The following is a 21,515-nucleotide window of genomic DNA, read 5'->3' as shown; positions in this document are numbered from 1 at the left end:
TATATATATATTTATTTATATATATATATTTATTTATATATATATACATATATATATATATATATATATATATATATATATATATATATATATATATATATATATATATATATTTATATATATATATATATATATATATATATATATATATATATATATATATATATATATATATATATATATATATCTCAGGGTAGCAAAAAAAATTTAGAAATTCTTTTTGCTACCAATGGTTTAGCGAGAAGAAAAAAACTAGTCAATAAACTATATATTATTCTTATAAATACATGCAGTGTACATTTAAACACATAAGAGAGATGTCTGTAATAGGACATCTAACCCACTGGAAGGAGCAGTCAAACTCCAAACCACAATTAGGGATAATTCCGAAAGGGAATGAAAAATGAAAACATTTACCATCTATTTCTTGAACCATTTTAGCCAGTCCTGTATGAGGATCTCTTTTTGGATCTATTTCTAGTCTGCTTTGTGGAAGTTCAGATTGGAGAGATTTCAGGTGCTTCCTTTAGGCAGTATGTCTCTGGCTACTTTTGGCCCAAACATATACAGCTCTATTATGTTGTGTTCTGAGACTAATGTCGGCGTCACTTTCACATTATGAATGATGTCTATATTGTTCATGAAGCAGAGATCCAAAATGGTATTCGCCCTAGTTGGCCTGAGTACAACTTACTCTATTGCATTGGTGAGGTTGAACAGGGACTCACCTGTACTTCTTTGCAATGAGTCATTCCTGAAAGCATGAGCCCTTTGGGCCATTTGACATTGGGGAAGTTGAAATCACTCATAAGAAATAATGCTCATGTGGTGTTTCACTTTCATGAGGATTTCGTTAATTCTTGTGAGGCCATCTTCAAACTTGCCTGTGTGGTTTGGAGCATCCGGTGGGCAATATGTATAGCATGTGACTATACTGTGTTGTCTTATGTATACAATTAGAGTGTCACATACTGAATGACAGTAAGACCTGGGTTGCGAGGTCATCACAGATGTATACAGCAACTCCACCATCGCTCCTTTCTCTTCTATCTGTTTGCAGGATGGCATATTTTGGTACGTGTACTTCTGCATCCTCTATATCAGGGCTGAGATGAATTTCCATTCCACGAGTGCTATGCATAGGGTTTGACTGCATGCAGCAAGGTCTCTCACGAAAAAAATTTTGCTTTTGTTATGATGCAACAGGCCCCCAATATTTACTAAAAATATTGGCGTGATGACTGTGCAGGCATTTGGGGAGGCCATCCTGTGTCTGTTGACTGTAGTGGTCTTGCGCAGTGGCAAGCAAGGTTCCTTGTTTGTGCTTGGTGTAGCCAGGTCAGCTGCTGCACAATCTTTTGTGCCATGTACAAAAAAGACTCTTGCTCAGCTGCTGCTTTGCGCACAGCCTCTAAAGAGCACTCTTCTTTTCTATATTTTTTCCTTGGGGATGACTTTTGTCTTTTCTCTGGGAAGTTTTTCTCTTCAAGGCCCCTGTAGCTTTTGTAGGGTCTAGGGTGAGCAAACCAGCAGTTTTTTCCATCTTCCCCATGCCATCATTAGCCTTGCAGGTAAAATTTGCAGGTCCTTGAGTGCCCTCCAAATTTCTTCACTTCTCTAGGGTTTTGGATTGCATTAGATCCTCCATGGGGTTTTCTGTTTTTTGTTTGGTGAGTTGGTGTTTCGGCTTCGGGTATTTCATTTTTTCCTTTTTCTTTTTCTCCCTTTCCTTCTTTATGTTTATGTTCTTGTTCTGTCCTTCTTTTTCTTATGTTTGTGTTATATATATATAGGCTGGAGGAAGTTCAGAGAAACTTTACCTCTGTTGGCAACAGAAAGATTCTCTCTCTCTCTCTCTCTCAGGGTGAAAGGTAAATAATATGATGCTTGTGTACAAACAGCTATACTTCATGAGACTTGGGCTCTGAATGCAGAAGACATATATAGATTAGAGAGAGATGAAGGTAGTATGCTCTGTTGGATGGGCAACATCAACAAGCACATATGACAAATGTGTTGAGAGAAAAGTTGGACATAAAAGCAATCAGATGCAACATTCTAGAAAGAAGACTACGTTGGTTTGGATGTGATGCATATGAATGAAAATAGCTGTATAAAGAAATGCAAGTCACTGAGAGTCGATGGCACATGTGGAAGAGGGAGACCCAGGAAGAAATGGGATAAAGTAGTGAGGACCGAGATGTCTGTGATATGACACTCTTGAGAAGATCCACCCACTTCAGTGAAAGTGAGTTCTAGAAGCACTGTGAGCTCCATCTACATGTAACAACAATAAAACTTTTTCCACACCCTACCTCAACAAACCAAAGTACATCTCTTCCTCACATTTGCTCTTTTAATTTGTGGTTCAGCAAAAAGAGACCGATAGAATAAGTACTAAGCTTACAAAGAATAAGTCCTGGGGTCGATTTCTCAATTAAAAGGTGGTACTCCAGCATGGCTGCAGTCAAATGACTGAAGCAAGTAAAAGAATAAAAGAATATATATCATCATCATCATCATCATCATCGTTTAACGTCCGCTTTCCATGCTAGCATGGGTTGGACGATTTGACTGAGGAATATATATATATATATATATATATATATATGGTGTTAGGAAGGGCATCCAGCTGTAGAAACTCAACCAGATCAGATTGGAGCCTGGTGCAGCCATCCAGTTCACCAGTCATCAGTCAAATCATCCAACCGATGCTAGCATGGAAAGCGGACGTTAAACAACAATGATAATGATGATGATGATATATATATATATATATATATATATATATATATATATATATATATATATATATATATATATATATATATATATACATATACGTATTTATATATACATGTATATATATATATATGTATGTATTTATATATATGTATATATGTATTTATATATATATGAATGTATATATACATATATGCATATATGTATGTATGCATATATGTATTTATATATATATGTATATATGTATTTATATATACTTATTTATATATATATCATCATCATCATCCGCTTTCCATGCTGGCATGAGTTGGACAGTTTGACTGAGGACTGGCAAGCCAGAAGGCTGCATTAGGCTTCAATCGGATCTGGCAAGGTTTCTACAGCTGGATGCCCTTCCTAACGCCAACTATTCCAAAAGTGTAGTGGATGCTTTTTACAGGGCACGGGAGCCAGTCAAGCAGCACTAGCAATGACCACGCTTGAATGATGCTTTTTACATGCTACTGGCATGGGAGCCAGTCAGGCGGCACTGGCAACAACCATGCTTGAATGGTGCTTTTTACGTACCACCAGCACAGGTGCCAATCAGGCAGTACTGGCATTGGCCACAACAATGATTTCACTTGACTCAACAGGTCTCCTCAAGCAGTTTATCGCCCTATGATTGAAGGGTACTCTTAAACAGGCCGGTTATGCTACACTGGCATAGGCCATGGTTATGGTCTCACTTGGCTTGCTTGGGTCTTCTCAAGCACAGCATATCTCCAAAGGTCTCGATCACTTGTCATTGCCTCTGTGAGGCCCAATGTTCGAAGGTCATGCTTCACCACCTCATCCCACAATTTCCTGGGTCTGCCTCTTCCACAGGTTCTCTCCACTGTTAGAATGATATTTATATATTGTATATATGTGTATGTATGTATGTATGTATGTATGTATGTATGTATGTATGCATGTATGTAGGTATGTATGTATATATATGTGTGGTTATATATATATATATTTATATGTATGTATGCATGTATGTATATATATATGTATATGTATATATGTATATCTATATATATATATGTATATATATGTATATATATATATATATATATATATATATATATATATATATATATATATATATATATATATATATATATATATATATATGAATAAGAATAGCCTGAGCAAAGTTCAGAGAGCTCCTACCTCTGCTGGTGACAAAGGGCCTCTCGCTCAGATTAAAAGGTAGACTGTATGACGCATGTGTATGAACAGCCATGCCACACGGCAGTGAAACATGGGCTGTGACTGCCGAGGACATGCGTAAGCATGCAAGGAATGAAGCCAGTATGTTCCGCTGAATGTGCAATGTCAGTGTGCATACACAACTGAGTTTAAGTGCCTTGTGAGAAAAGTTGGACCTAAGAAGCATCAGATGTGGTGTGCAGGAGAGACAACTGCGCTGGTATGGTCATGTGTTGTGAACGGATGAGGATAGCTGTGTGAAGAAGTGTCACACCCTAGCGATTGAGGGAGCATGTGGAAGAGGTAGACCCAGGAAGACCTGGGATGAGGTGGTGAAGCATGACCTTCGAACATTAGGCCTCACCGAGGCAATGACTAGTGATGGAGACCTTTGGAAATATGTTGTGCTTGAGAAGACCCAGCAAGCTAAGTGAGACCATAACCCGTGGAAAGAAAGGTATGCCAGAGTAAGAACATGTTTCAGAAAGTTCCACTACCATTGCTGTCAACAAAAACATTTTCCCTCAAAATGAGAGGCAGATGGTACAACACTTGTGTTAGAAGTGAGACGTTGCATGGTAGTGAATCATGGGCCTTAAATGCTGAGGACTTCAGAAGATGGGATAGAAATGAAGCAAGCATGCTCAGTTGGAGGTGCAATATAAATGTGCATGAATGACAGTGTAAAAATGTGCTGAGAAAAAAATGGGTATGCAGGAATCAGAAGTAGCGTGCAAGAAAGAAGACTGCTCTGATACAGACATGTGATGCATATGAGTCAGAACAGTTGTGTAAAGAAGTGCCATTCACTTAATGTGTTTGGAGCTAGCAGAAGGAGGAGAACCAGAAAGACATGGGATGAAGAGGTGAATACTGGTCTCAGGACTTTGAACTTTATGGAGGAGGTGATGAGAACTAGGATAACTGGCAGTATGCAGTTTTCAAGAAAACCCAACAACATTAGCGAAACTGAGTCCTGGAAGTGTTGTGTGTGTATATACATGCACAACGGGGCCCTTTGCCCAATTTCCTCTTCAAGACATCCCCACACATTCTTGTTTCTAACAGCAAATTCTTTGCACATTTGATTCTAGGTTTTACTTCCATGTATTAAATCTCTTTCTTGTCCTACTACAATTCAGCTTTAAGAATTAGGACATCTGGTTATATAGGACTTTCCAAGAGCAGCTCATCTCAGATGCTTCTATTATGACTAGAGAACTATGATAAATAAAAGTGGACTGAAAACTGAGCCCTGGAGGACTCCTACCTTCAAGTTAATTCATGACTGTACACCCAACCTGTTAAAAAAAAAAAAACCGTGGAAAGTTTATACATCATGTTTATACAAGATGATCATGATGAAATGACTTAGCTCTAAGATTATAACATATCTATCTATAAAATCTGATTAAGCATTGAAAATTATGATTAGTTTTGAAGTCAGTGTCTGATGTGTGGTGATAACATGTTATGAATTTTATTGAAATCCTTAAAGTCTGCTGGAACATTTCAGTTGGTTTGAAAATTATATCTATAGTTTGCTTTTAAAAGAAGTTTCTTTCAACTAAATATCCTGAAATATATATATCTTTACAGTACTGAAAGCTTCCTGTTCTTATTTTTAGCTGGTTTGGTATATACCTAACCAAAACCAGTTTTATCTATTTTAAGTATCTGTGCAATTTTTTATATTAGTTCTCTCCTCTGAATTATATAATCTCGTGTCTCTTCAGGTAACCAGTGACCTACAAATGTGTAATGGCAATATCATTAACATACAAAGCATTTAATGTTTTATGTACAATGCACTAAAACCATGCAATCAATTAATAAGAGTTGTACAAATTACTCTTCATTCATATTTGGTACTATTAACCTTATTGGTATACTGCTGCATGGATGCTTTAAGAATGTAACAGCAAGTATTTTGCCATCATACATTATCATAATAGTCACATCTGCTATTCTTCTTTACAAGTACAAAAAGTATTGTTGCAATTATGAATCAAAATAGAATTCATATAAAGTACCTGATTTCATACCTGACCAAGTTAAACCTTCAACAAAATATTGAGTCACTTGTTTCCAGTTTTCTGCATAATCATGCCCAGATTCTTTGGTTAAGAAACTGGAAGATTATTACTTTGCTTGAAAACAAGCAGGGTTTGGCATCAAGAAGGGCTTTCAGCTCAGCTTTAGAAAACTCTGCCCCATCACACTCTTGTCTGACTGATCTATGCATGCATAAAAAAGTAAAGGATAAAACAATGGTGATGAAGATGATGATTTTATTTATATATATATATATATATGGAGATGTACTTGCATAGCAAGTGACTTGATCTTAGATTGTGTGCTGAAACAAAAACAATTGCAGCACAAGATAATTGTAAGCCATTCATGAACACACAAAAACCATGAGCATCACTTCAACATTTAATTATCATTTGTGTCAAAATATTGTTGTGAAGGTGTGTGGCTTAGTAGTTAGAGTATTTGGCTAATGATCGTAAGGTTGTAAGTTCAATTCCTGGAGACATGTTGCATCCTTCAGCAAGACACTTTATTTCAAGTTGTTCCAGTTCCTTCAGCTGGCAAAAATGGGTAGTACCTGTATTTCAAAGGGCCAGCTTTGTCATGTTGTCACTATGTGTCACACTGAACCTCCCTGAGAATTACGTTAAGTATACACATGTCTTTAAAGTGCTCAGCCACTTACACATCAATTTCATGAGCAGGCTGTTCCATTAATCGGATCAACTGGAACCCTTGTCATTGTAACCAACAGAGTGTCAGTTATGTATATATATATATATATATATATATATATATATATATATATATATATGTGTGTGTGTGTGTGTGTGTGTGTGTGTGTATACACACACATGTATGTACATTTATATGTATATATATATGTGTATATATAAATATTAAGTATATATACATTTACGTGTATATATATGTATATAAATGTATGTATATATATATATATACATATATATATGTATATATGTGTGTATGCATATATATATACACACACACACATGTATATTCATGTGTATATATATATATATATATATATATATATATATATATATATATATATATACATACTCATACACACACACATATATGAAGATGTACTGAAAGTTCCTGGCTTTAAGGGTATCACAAAAGGCCCGGCTGAAAGCCCAACCTTCCAAGTTCTTTTATAGGGTTTAGAAAAACTGAATAACTGTTGCAATAAGTGTGAATCTGAAAGGGGATAAGTTCAATCAAATCATAACTGAATAATCCTACTGTATTTTCTTTTACCAAAAGTCAGGAACTTTACAGCACCCACATGTACACACATTCACACATATATATTTATATATATATATATATATATATATATATATATATATATACACACATATGATGATTGCTCTGTCTTCACAGATGATTGCCATCTGTTTTTGCTTTCTCATTATCAATAGCATTAAGTCTTTCCATCCATGACCTCTCAGATGACTGTTCAGACTCACTGCAAATCTGCTTAACTGTATTTCTAGCTGGTTAAGCCCGTACACATTGTCACTCTTACATCACTACAGAATTTGCAGTATATGGAATAGCAAATGAGGTTACTATAAAGAGACATCTGTGCATCATTGGATTATAGTGATAAATGCTTGAACAACTCAAGTACCACTCTCTAAGTCACTGTGATTTTTAACCTGTGACAGACCAAAAATAGATAGCCAGTAATCATGTGAAACCACAGGTTGTACATGAGAGTGTTTCTTGGCAACCGTTAGGTAGTCTCAGTTGGATAGCTGTCGGCTCTCCTAATTTCATCCACTCTTTGATAGGTCTTGTTTTTCATTCTGCAGGGTGTCCAAAGACCACCCTACTCATTAAACAGGCTTGGTGGTGTTATCATTTAATCATTGACTACACACACATACATTCATATATACATGTTTGTATGCACTAGCATAGCTAGTGGAGTAGGGGAGGTCTGTCCCAGGTGGCACTTTTAAAGGGGCACTACTTTGGGGTCTATTGTAGACAATATGTGGTTATGTAGGGTCTGGGGGTGACAAACAGAAGGGCCACCCTAGGTAGCATGCACTCTAGCTATGCTAGTGTTTGTATGTATGTGCATATTGCAGTGGGTTGCAAGTTCATTGGGATATCTTAATCTACTTAGGATAAAAAAAAGTCAGTCAGAAAAAGTCTGAATGTTAATACATGTAATCCATAACTGAGTGTCCAACAAAATATAATTTGTTGAACACAGTTATAAAATAAATCTATATATCTACTTATTTACATCCTTCTAATTTGTATGTGCATGTGAGTGTGTGTGTATGTGTGTGTGTGTGTGTGTGTGTGTGTGTGTGTGTGTGTGTGTGATCATCATCATTATCTCCAATGAGCATCATCATCAAGGAACATTCATTTTCCATTTTCCATTCTGACATAGGTTGGATGATTTGACAGGATCCAGCAAGTCACAGGGCTGCATCATGCCCCAATGTCAGCTTTGGCATGGTTTCTACAGTTGGATGCCCTTCCCAACACCAACTACTTTACATTTTGTACTGGATACTTCTCCTTGCCATCAGCACTAGTGTGGTTACCACGTAACTTACAAGGCAAGCGAAGAACAAGAAAAGAGAATGGAAAAGCCTCTTTGGTTAAGTGGAGGAAATATTTGAGAGTGGGGAGCTGGGTTATATCATGTATTGCAGGTGAAGCACAGTGTCTTGCTATGGGGAAGATAAATGGCTACTCTGCATTGTATAAAGGTGGAAGTAGTTGGGAAGAAGGTCAAATTGTTGTGATGAAATGCCAGAGGAGCGGGAGAGAGAAGGTGCAGGTGAAGGGCCATAAGAACGTGAGGGTAGACAGATTGTTAGAGATGGGGGTAGAGCTTAATGTAGTATGTATATATATATGTGCACGTGTGTGTGTGTATATATATATATATATATATATATATATATATATATATATATATATATATATATATATATATATATACATATATATATGTATATGTATACACATATGTATATATGTGTGTATATATATATATATATATATATATATATATACATGCATACATACATACATACATGCATATATATATATATATATATATATATATATATATATGTGTGTGTGTGTGTGTGTATGTATATACACATGTGTGTGTGTGTGTGTGTGTATGTATATACACATGTGTGTGTGTGTGTGTGTGTGTGTGTGTGTGTGTGCAGACATGGCAGTGTTTAATAGGCTCAATTTACAATTATGTGCTCTCAAGTCCAGAGCAACTGCACAGTACGTTGGCCTTCTAGTATGGCCTTGTGCCAACTAATGCCTTGTTTGTGGAATTGGTGAATGAAAACTATAAGGAAACTCATACATATGTACATATATATATATATATATATATATATATATATATATATATATATATATATATATATATATATATATATGTGTGTGTGTGTGTGTATATAAATCATGTATGTCTGTCTGCATGTATGTATGATGCATATATGTATGAGTATATGTGCGTGCATGAATATCTCATTTCAGCTTCTTTGCAAAATGTCACTCGATGCAAAAACAATGATGACATGCATATATTCCCAGTGAAGAATATATCATGCATTCTGTAGGCTTGTGCTTTCTTATTTTTCTGGAATAAAATGTTCTCTACACATAAAACTGGTAAAATTTTTCAAGACAAAGAGCGCTTATCCCTAAAATACTACCCACAAATATATATCTGTACAACCCATGTCAGCTTGGAGAAACAGATGTAAACCGAAGAAATGAATATTTCTGTAGAAACACCAACTCACGTATATTTATATGGCTATATATGTGTAGGTGCACGTGTGTGTGTGTGTGTGTGTGTGTGTGTGTAAACATATATATATATATATATATATATATATATATATATCTGAATATATAAATATATATATATATAAACATGAATATATATATATATATATATATATATATATATATATATATATATATATATATATATATATGAATATATATATATATATATATAATATGAATATATATATATATATATATATATATATATATATATATATATATATATATATATATATATATATATACATATACGTACACACACACACATGTATGTATGTATATATTTAAGTATACATTTATATATCATTTTGGAAATACCATTTGATTTTTTTTTTTATATTTCTACTTGTGTTTTTTCAATAGAATACTGTGTTTTGAATACAGTTTTTTTTTTTCTTATTTATTGTAAAAATTTCTGATATTCATACATTAGAAATTATTTTACCCAAAAAATTATATGCAATGTCTTTTATGAATTTTATTATTGGTATCTTATTATTTTTCTTTCTCATTTATTTATATATGAGATTTATATTCGATTCATGTGGACCAATTTTATTGCTTCTCCATAATTTATTTAAATTATTCTGTCTCCTTTACAGATGGTATGAAACCATTTTTCATGAACTAATTTTCTTATTTTTAATTCTGTGATATAGATCACTTTTCAAGTGGATACAATCAAGAAAATTGGTACAACGATTGGAACGTTTACTTTGCTTTCAAGCAAAGTACTTTTCTTAGGGGGAAGTCTCAATACGTTAAACCTACCTGGCTCAAAGCTTAAACAAAATTTCAAAGGCTGTATGAGGAAGGTAAGCATGTCTTTGAATTACCTTATTTTAATTGTTGAACTTCCTATGAAATGTTATTTTATTAACAACAGTAATGAAGTTTATGTCTAGTAATGGGTCAATAAAATATTATGCTTTGTGATAAATGATAAAATTTCAGTCATGATCAATAAAAGAAATAGCCAGTGCTAATAGTATGCTTGTTAGAGAAATACCTGTTTTCCCTTGTATCTATAACAAACTGTAAATAGATTATTTTTATATGAACCATTAAAATGTTGATTATTTTCAGTTTTACACATGAAATTTTTGAAGTATTTTAACAATCATATGTATTCACATGTTCTCCTTTAAAAGATCAGGATCTAAAAGTCATTAATCCAATAGTATGAAATTTTGACCTTATTAAACTTAATTCTACGTCAAAGTGAAATTGTAAAGATGAACATGATGTTTCTGATTTAAAATCTGATGTTTTAATGAAGTTGCAATGCTTTTATTAAGTTTTATGAATATTCTACCAAAAGTATCTTTCTTAAATTATGGAGAAAGTCATTCTCTAAAACCTTTATTGTCTCTGTAGGAGCTTATCAGTAATACTTTCAAGAATTCAGAATATATTGTTTCACTAATAAGTCTACGATGCTTTATAGTCTGTAACTCATCTAATTACTTTATTGGCAGTTATCTGTCCAATAAAATGTTTACTTTTAGTTCATTAAATTCTTGTAGAATTTCTGTCTGTTTTACAGCTTAAAACTGGTTTTTATTCATTTTATACTGTGTGAAAGGGGAAATATACCTTAATCATTCATTCAAAGATCAACAAAACTAGTTAAAGTATTCTACAAATATTATTACAATAATTTTGGTGGGGTTAAACTAGCATATAGAATAAAGAATAATACTACTTGCATGATGATCCTGTAATTTTATTTTTCACTTTTCCTAAACTTATTTAGTATTTGGATGCAAACATTGGAGGCACCAAACTAGATTTTATAAAATTATTTGTTACTTGTTGAATCATTCATAAGAATTTTCTTACATATTTGTATTTATATCCAAATTTTCCAACTAATTTTACTTTGTCTTTTATTCTTCCACAGTCAATAAAATGGAACTCCAACATGTTATTCTTCTTACAAAATTAAGCTTATTAAGTTCACTTATGGCATTTTTATTGCCTAAAGCAATATGTGTTGGAGTGCTGTGATATGGGTTTGCTGATTACTTAACCAACATTTTTATGAATGGGAATCCATATTGAATGTTAAACAAATGATATTTGGATTAAACACTGAATCTCAAAACAAAATACTTCTTACTGCAATTATATTTTCTTTAATATATTTTTCCTAATCTGTATATTTTCTTTAAATATGTGTTTCAGGTCTTCTACAAAGCCGATGGTATTGAATTGAATTTGATTGAACTTGGAAGAGATAAACATGACTTAATCGATGTCGTTGGGGATGTGCAATTTGGAAAATGTCACATTCATATAGATCCAGAACCTATTACGTTCACATCGCCCGACTCATTCATCACTCTTCCGAAATGGGACGTTTCCAAAGGAGGCAACCTATCTCTCAAATTTGTAACCAACGAACCAAACAGTGTTCTCCTCTACAACAGTAGGAGCGAGAATCATGATGACTTCTTAGCAGTAGAAATGCTAGATGGCTTCTTGTTCTTTGTTTTCAGTATCGGATTAAACTCCCAAAGGCTGAGAGTAACAGAACAAAAAATTAACGATGCTTCAGTACATGAAATATACATCAATATGACAAAAGAAGCGGGGTATATCGATGTGGATGGACATAGGACGGATTATGCAATCCCTGGCAAGAGCGTATTGAGCCCGCATGGTAAACTTTATTTAGGAGGCATCGGTGATAGGGAAGATCGATTTTTATTGCCAAAAGAAATATGGGCTGGAGTGCTAGGATATGGGTTTGTTGGTTGCTTGACCAACTTTTTTATGAATGGGGAGTCTTTCGAATTACCTGCGTTGAGTGTCGAACAAATGGTACCTGGAGTGAAAAATGAATGTCAAAACATGAAATCCCAGTGCTTGAAACGTCCCTGCTTGCACCAAGGAAACTGTGCCAAGGGCTGGAATCGATTCATTTGTGATTGCAGGCAAACTGGATATTATGGTACTCTATGTGAACATGGTAAGTTATTATTTTAGCTTTATGAAACCAGAGAGTGTGTTTCATCATGTGCTGGTGAGTTATTTCAAATTAAATGAAAACAGTTGATTTTTAGGGACCCCTGTTAGTTGAAGCTAGTGTCTGCACATGTAGATGCAGAAGATATTTGGGATGATCATGGTTAAATAAATGGCTAGCCAACAACCACAAACCAGCAGGCTGGACATGTGTAGTACCAAAGAGGCAACACTATGAAATATCAATTTTGTAAGGTCACATCCAGACATATGACTGATAAATTCATTTATTTAATCAGGACTGACCTGGGGCTAACTGCCTACTTTACAGTTAGGAGAACTGGGCCATTTGAGAATTCATTCTCTTGGCTAAAGACATTCTCTTGGCTAGCTGCCGGCAGAACATGCATCACTGACTTCTTGTCTTTTAAAATTTCTAAAATCTCTAGAAATAACTTTCTATGATGATGATGATTTCATAGTTGACTAAATTTAAATATTCATAAACACATCAACATTATTATCATCATCAATATAATTGCTATTTTTATAATTGTTTTTCTAAGCTAGATTTTTTTTAAATACTAATATTTTTGTGTGCAATTATTAATTTAATTCTAGTTTTCATGGTCCGTGTATAGCTGATTGTAGCAAATGTTTTAGTTGCTATCTTGTTCAAAAGGGAAATGAATATTAAAACAAACTAATTTATAAAATATAATTCAATAAAAAGCAAGTTGTTAAAAGGATATTTCTATGTGTGACTTCCATAGAACTAAAAGGAACAAGAATCAAATTTTCAATGACATCAAAATACAAGCATTATTTATATTAATGAATTAGGTTCATGTACCATGGTCAAAAAGAATTTCTAAAATTATTTTACTATGAATTACTTTATAAGATCCATTAATAATATTATGTAAATTTTCATTTTTTTAGTGGCTTCAACACTTCACTTTGAAGGCACACAGTTCATGAAAATAACATTGGAAGGAGAGTCTAAATCTGAAGTAGAAGATATATCATTGCGATTCAACACTGTGAGACCACATGGGTTGCTCTTCCTTGCTGCCTCAGGAAAATCTAAAGATATTATGGAGTTGCTGTTAGAATCAGGAACCATTAAATTCACTATTAAACTTGGCAGTGGCACGAGAGTGAGTACTAGTAACTAAGATATATTTGTGTTATGAAGATCAAAAACAGATCAAGTGAAAATATTTTATAGTCATTGCATGGAAAGGAGACTTTTAGGAGTATGAATGTGTAATATGTATGAATGGCAATATTTAAAGTTTAACAATGATTTCAAATGATAGTAGTGGATTTGTAAGAACTTGTATTAAGATATAGAACTTGTATTAAGATGCATTAGATTGTGATGTTACAACTGTCAACCCACAGAGCATTATGGGCATTGTAAATATTAACTGAATGTTAAATATAGATAAAACTGTTTTCAGCTCCAGGATAAATGATTCCTAGACATAGTAATTCCTAGACTTAACAATTTGACTATAAAGAAAGTTTAATATGCATCACTTATTGGCATAAACTTATCAGCTGCAATATAAATTTTATATGTCTGTTACTGTAAGTCTTATCATTTCTATGAGTAGAAAAAGAAATGTTAATACACTCTGGTCAGAGATTGATTTTATGGAATAGAAATTACTGAGATACTAGTACATTTAAGTGCTACCTGTTACATTGATTCATGTTTTTGACTGTTAGATAATTAGTACCACCATCATGAATTTAATGACCATTTTTTCATGCTAGATTAAGTTGGAAAGATAGCAATGATTATGCTCCTACAATCTTTTGATATATCAATCATAACATCTTTTCCTTAAATTTTACTTTGTCTACTATTTTAATTACTATATTCTAGCACCAAATTATGTCATTCTTCCCCAGAATGCATTCTCTAGTCTCTTTATATATCTTTCCCAATATACTCACCTCACCTATTTACTTTAATTCAAAAATTTAATATTCTATTATTGCATGCATTATTTGGTGCTAAAACAATTCATATGGAACAGTATAACAACTAACTTGAAGTAAATTACAATTAATGCAATTTAGAAAGATATTAGATAACATGGTAAAATGTAAATTAATAAATATTTAATTGTTTAGAAAGAAGTAGGATAAAATTTACTAGGTGCAAAACATTTACTTTTCCAGGATTTGTTTCTATTTATATACATTAAAATCTTTGTTTAAATATGCATAATCTTAAAAAAAAGTCATGTGAAACTTTTCTTTAACTGCACTTGAACTGAAATCAACCATAGAAATATTTGTATAAAATATTGTGATTTCTAAGAAAAGGAAAATAACTCAAATTAATTATATTTCATCAGTACCACCATCAACTAATAAAAAAAATTAAAGAATATATTTTATGATATCAGTTATCAATACTTTGGAAAGAATCTATTGCATGATTTAATTGAAATACAGATAATCAAATATTGGTTTCTCATAAAACAAAATGAAAATTCACCCAGCTTGTAATTTATCAAATACACGGAATATTTTCAAGAAAATGTAAACTGAGAAACGGAAGATTTCTTATAATCTTTCTAAAAGACTTACTTAAACAAAGAACAACAACAAAAATTTTTTAAAGGAGTGTACAGAAAAGATGTGTTGATATTTGTTACAGATATGTATGTAAATAGTCTTTGGATTTTTTTACAAAGAAAAAAAAAATACTATGCTTTTATTGCAAAGTTATATTTTCTAAATGGTTTCTAAACAGATTAACAACTAACCAAATTCTTGTAACTTTATTTCTACAAAAATCAATTGGAGTTACAAATTCACTTCCTTTAGATAACTTTCCAACAAACTTTAGATAAATTTATTATGTTCTCTAAATAGCATTGTTATCATACCAGTTTAATATCTATATCTCTCACTCCATATATATATATATATATATATATATATAAACATATTTTTGTTTACATGTGTAAGTGTTTGTGTATGAGTTTTCAAATAGGGGTACCTGTGTATTTTATGTATGCATATGCAATGTTAGAAAAGATCGATCAGCTCAAACAGATCATATTATGAAGGCCAAATTGAATCTGAAAACCAAGGAAGAGAACAGGTAGAAGATCATAAACTCTGATATTAAACCATCTCAGTTGTTTCAAAATGATCGAACAACAATATTGCAGAATTGAAGAGGACAAATGACAAATATAAAAAACCTGGCAGTTCCAACTACAACTCACTCCATATATTTGATGTAATTTGAGTGGGCACATGTTCCATACAATGATTAGTTTTCCCAGTTGTCAGACATACCAGCACAACAAACAAAAGGAGAAAAGAATGAAATAGCCAACAGTGATGACAATGACAGTGATGTGTGTGGATTTTACATACAATACATATGAAGCCATATACACCTGATAATGGCTGTCTCTTCATTTCTCTATGTATTTAGCTTATGTATTAATAAATACACAAAAAGATTTTAAGGCCAGAATGAAATCTGCAGAGATAGGAAGTATAATTTGTTGGTATAGATGATAGGTATTTATAGGATATTCTTTACAAAAATGTGCTTTCCAATAATTTACAAAGATACTTTTCAAAGACAGAATTCTTTCTCAGATTGAAGAGTTCATATTTTGATCAAATATCGATGTAATCTCATTGCATTTGCAATTGTCTTAAGTTTGAACCAAATGGAATGATTATTCGAATATTAATTATCCTCTCATAGATACTTCCATCCTTCATTTAAATATGATTCCAGCATTTCCATGTCACTCTTAGAGAAGAGAATTATTAGAGATAGTTGAAGTATAGAGAACTTGCTGATGGTAGAGTGTTTATATATATATATATATATATATATATATATATATATGCCATATTGCCTGAAGAAATGAACGCATGAACTAAGATCTTCCTGATAACCATTGATATTATGGATTGTACTGTAATCATCTCAGGAATACAAAATCATAAGAAAGATGTGATTTGTGGAAATGTGCATAACAATGCGTTAAAATATTTATAAATTCCATCCATAGAATATTAATTATCATTATTATTATTATTATTATTATTTTCAGACCCTAATTACTGGCCAAAGTCTCAATGATGGACAATGGCACACAGTGTTTGTTAAGCGCAGAGCTAGAACTGTAGAGCTGGCAGTTGATTATAACTTACCAGTCACTGGTAAGAATATTTTTTCATATACTATTGTTTGTTTATTTGTTTATCTTCATTTTACCAATCTTGCATTAGCTGCTCTTCTTGTCAGTAACCTTTTTCTGTCTTTCAATAAAAGAATCTTTTGTGTCATACATCTCCAAAGGCACAAAGCAAGCAAACAAGTTGTTGACAGGAAAAGCGACAACACACCACTCATAGCAACACAAACCAGATACACATATATGCATTTATACACACACACACACACACACACACACACACACACACACACATACACAACCAGTTTCTTCAATTTCCAGCTTTAGTTGGCCTGAGGATATTGCAGAAGACACTTGCCCAATGTGCCATGAAGTGAGACTGAACTTGAGACCATGTGGTTGGAAAGCAATGTTCATGCCCACACATCTATACCTGCATCTACTGCAGAAAAATAAGCTTAAAATATTGACTGATAGAGTTTCAAAAATAATTAACCAAAACTGTAAGCAAACATCTTTGCTGAATATTTGTATATTCCTCTGAAAATCAATACTTTAAAATAATAGATAAAAGTAAAAGATAGAACTGTTACAAAATATATAGTGTTAGCAAATATTTTATCTTTTGATAGAGTATTTTAACTGCTAATGCTGCTAACAAACTTCTGAATATTGTAACTCTATAAACCTTACAGTCTTGGAAAGAGAAAGTTGATTTTGCTAAATGTCTAGTATCAGTTTTATGATATAAATATTTAAATTGTTTCTTAATTATTTCCTTATAAGCATATATATTATTGAAAAAGGTAGAAGTAAAGGTTAAAGGATTTATTTTAAAAATCCATTTAAATATTGTATGTCTTTTTTATTCTAGATAAGCTACCAGAACTAAGAAAAACTTTAAAATATGAGTATATATATATTGGCTCAATTGGACCTGTACCCTCGGGTAAATATCTTACATTTCATTATTTGCAGGAAAAATATTAAAAGTACCAATTACCTGACTGATGTATGATAGTTATGCTTTAAATATTTTATGCAGTTATTTTGATAATAAATCTGATAATATTTTTAGTAGCTTCATATTAGATAGCATTATTTGTTCTCAGTAAGGATGTGTTGTGTGGGGACTGGCATGCCAAAAATTTAACCCAACATCTCTGCATGTCATAAAAGCAATAAAAGTGGTCGAGGTTGGATTTGCACTCCAACCTCATAAAACCCTCACCAGCAATGACTACCCAAACAGACCCATGGCTTGGATGGCTGTCACCTGAGTTGTGCAAAGGCATCATCTGCCAGGAGTAGATAATTACCAACAAATAATGTATTCAGCAACATGTTGTTACAGTGCATGCCCCCATACTACTACTAATAAGGTTGTCATGTACTATACAACTAATACTAGAAAAATATTTCATTTATTAACTCAGCATACCTTCAGAATAATATAATTCTTGCTTGATATTAAAAATATTAATGCAGTTTAAATCATTTTGAGACTTCAATATTTATAAATGAATCTTTATATATTTTTTATAAATGTATATGAGATTTTTATCAGTCAAGGTTGACCATGTATTTGTACTCATATGTCCAGATTTGGATAAGATTTTTTTTGAGAAAGACTGACAGTTACCCATGCATGCAAGTCTCCTCTCTCCAAAATACTGATGTTTATAAAAGGAAAAAGCCACCAGTTTGGGCCAATGCAACTTGGCATCAACATCATCACAAATAATGCAGTCAGAATGCAAAGAGTCTGAACTGATACCACAAGCTGCCTGGCCAACATTCCTTCAATCTATCGACCTGGTTTGATACTTTTTATTGATTTTGAAAGAATAAAATCCTTGGAAGGATTTGATCTTAGTGTGCTAAGAGTTTAAACAAATACCACAAAGCATTTAATTCAATGCTCTAATGACCCTGCAATTTTCTGCCTAAAGGAAAATATAAATAATATGCTTTGTATATAAATATAGACATTAGTCAGTAGACTTAATTATTTATATAAAAGTAGAAAGATCCAAGAAATTAACAAAAAAAAAGTAGATTCAAGTTTTTCATTGTGATACTTTTTCAAATGTCAATTATCAGCAATTTTCTATTAATTTTCTTATTCTAGAAGAGCTTCCTGCAACTTCAAGTGTTTCAGAGTTTCATGGTGAAGCTAGCAAACTTACAGATGACAATACAATTCATGGTTATGCCAGTTTTATTGGACTCATGCAACAGCTAGTTTTCAATAAAAAACACTATTTTGAAATGGCAAAGTCCGGCAAGGCAAAAAATATTGAAGTCAGCGCACAGTTTGATGGGGGATCAAACATTGCTAGAGACCCAATCACATTTAAGCAAACATCTGCCTTTGCCGAACTAAGCACACTCAACATCCATTTATTGTTTGTCATTTCTTTCAAATTCAAAACCACGGAACCTGATGGCCTGTTGCTGTATAGCGGTGGCAAAGAAAAGGACTTTCTTGCACTAGAACTTGTAGATGGCTATATCTATTATACATATAATCTGGGCAATGGGGCCCAAGTGATAAAAGGAAACACTCCAGGTCCCTTAAATGACAACCAATGGCATTTGGTATCACTCTCCCGCCTTGAGAAAAATTCTCAGTTGTTTCGAGTTGACATCAATCCTACTGAGATGATCCCCGTCCTCAATGGAAGAGCTATCCACTTTGATCTCGAGGGACCCCTCTATCTTGGAGGGGTAAAAAAGACAGTTTTTGCCAATTTACCAAAATCAATTCGTTCTAAACACGGATTCCAAGGATGCATGGCTTCAATTGACCTTAATGACATTTATCCTAAAGTGTTAACAAATGCCACACATCTTCACGGTCCAGTAATTGCAGGCTGCAAAGGTAAGCTCTTTTACTTTACTATATATCAGTGCTGTCATAACATAATATACTTTTTAAGATCTTAAAAATAAATTAAAACTGGTGTTCAAAAAATAATTTATATAATTTCACTTCAGCTGAGCTCTTACAATGAGATATAAAGCAACAAAACAAGTAATAAATAATTCATAGTATTGGTATGATCTCCAATATTTCTGTTAACTTAGTGGTTTTAAAAAAACAATTAACAAAAAGAATATTTAATTTATTACATTTGATAGTTATGGTAATATATGAAAATAAAATATCTACACATTTTCTAAAATTTAATGAAAATAAATTTTGTTTATTTCTTACAAATATGCAATTGCTACAGACCTATGAACAAAATACCATTGATACTGGCATTTCTCATCTTGTGACATCATCAATATGGAAATAATATTAGTTGAGGGCTGGAATATATTTTCTACTAGGAAAATTATATTTAGAAATCATTCATGTATACAATGCAATTTATATTAACTGTTAGTCCATATGTGTTATTCAGGTGATATGATAATAATAATAACAATAACAATAATAATAATAATAATAATAATAATAATAATAATAATAATAATAATAATAATTTTCCCGAGATTTAAACTTGACTTGATAAGACACGAATGAAAATTAAGAGTGAGAGTAAGTCTTTATATTCTTTGAAGCTAGCTATTTATCTGGTTACACAAAATTGATATGAAATGATTGCTTCCCCTTCTCTCATTGTCACGTAACGTACAAATAAGGGAGATAATTTAAAACTATTAGTAACTTCCCTTACATAACTGTTGTATTATAGCATTCCAGTCTAAGGTCACTTACTCTTTTATGTTTTGTTTCTGTAGAAAATGCTTTAGGCCCGAAGATTTTTTTTATTTCAAGTGGGACTCCATAGTATTAGTATTTTCTATTTATTTTATTCGTAAGAAAATTATTTGTATAATCATTTTTACATATGAATAAAATTAATTTTAACAGCCAATGCTGGAAAATACTAATCATTTTAAAAATAAAATATAATTCATTTCTTTAAAATAATGACAAGTAAGTTAATAGTATTTTGTGTGTGAATATATATATATATATATATATATATATATACATACACACACACACACACACACACACACATTTACATAGCCTATCCTATCTATCTCAGTGAGGACAATAGAAAAGGGCATGATTGCTTTTATTTCATCCATCAAGTGTTGATAAAATAATTACTGATAAACGTGCTGAAATATTTGGCCAAATGCCTTAAAACTAAAAGTAATGACCCTCGTCATATATGAGGAGCAGCTAACACAAGGATTATTTCATTCTAACAACTTTCCACTAATATATAACCTTTGCTGATATTTAACCACTAATAGGTTATTTTCTCTTTCTCTTCATCTCACCTAAAACTGATTATTTCCTAACAGATAATAGACTGAAGAAGTGGGCAGTTTTTTTTAATTGATTAATCTGTGATGTTACTAATAAAAATCAACTTTTCTTTTATTTCCAAATATTATCAGTCTACCTAATTAAATTAAAACTCA

The 21,515-nt window shown here is 32.3% G+C and overlaps 1 protein-coding gene across 25 annotated transcripts in view; it reads left to right on the top strand.

Annotated features, from left to right (window-relative positions):
• Positions 1-21,515, top strand: part of LOC106880165 (neurexin 1) — a 358,761-nt gene that overhangs the window by 199,993 nt on the left and 137,253 nt on the right. For all 25 annotated transcript variants that reach the window (XM_089351552.1, XM_089351543.1, XM_089351541.1 and 22 more), the window contains 6 exons: positions 10,560-10,715; positions 12,088-12,874; positions 13,813-14,030; positions 16,980-17,088; positions 17,938-18,012; positions 19,195-19,947. In XM_089351552.1, the coding sequence (XP_089207678.1) occupies positions 10,560-10,715; positions 12,088-12,874; positions 13,813-14,030; positions 16,980-17,088; positions 17,938-18,012; positions 19,195-19,947 (2,098 nt within the window). The remainder of the gene's footprint in view (positions 1-10,559; positions 10,716-12,087; positions 12,875-13,812; positions 14,031-16,979; positions 17,089-17,937; positions 18,013-19,194; positions 19,948-21,515) is intronic.

This window comes from Octopus bimaculoides, chromosome 4, assembly GCF_046866305.1.
Source record: "Octopus bimaculoides isolate indiv1 chromosome 4, ASM4686630v1, whole genome shotgun sequence".
NCBI lineage: Eukaryota > Metazoa > Mollusca > Cephalopoda > Octopoda > Octopodidae > Octopus > Octopus bimaculoides.
The sequence above is the reverse complement of the archived record's forward strand: the minus strand, read 5'-3'. Positions and strand labels throughout refer to the sequence as shown.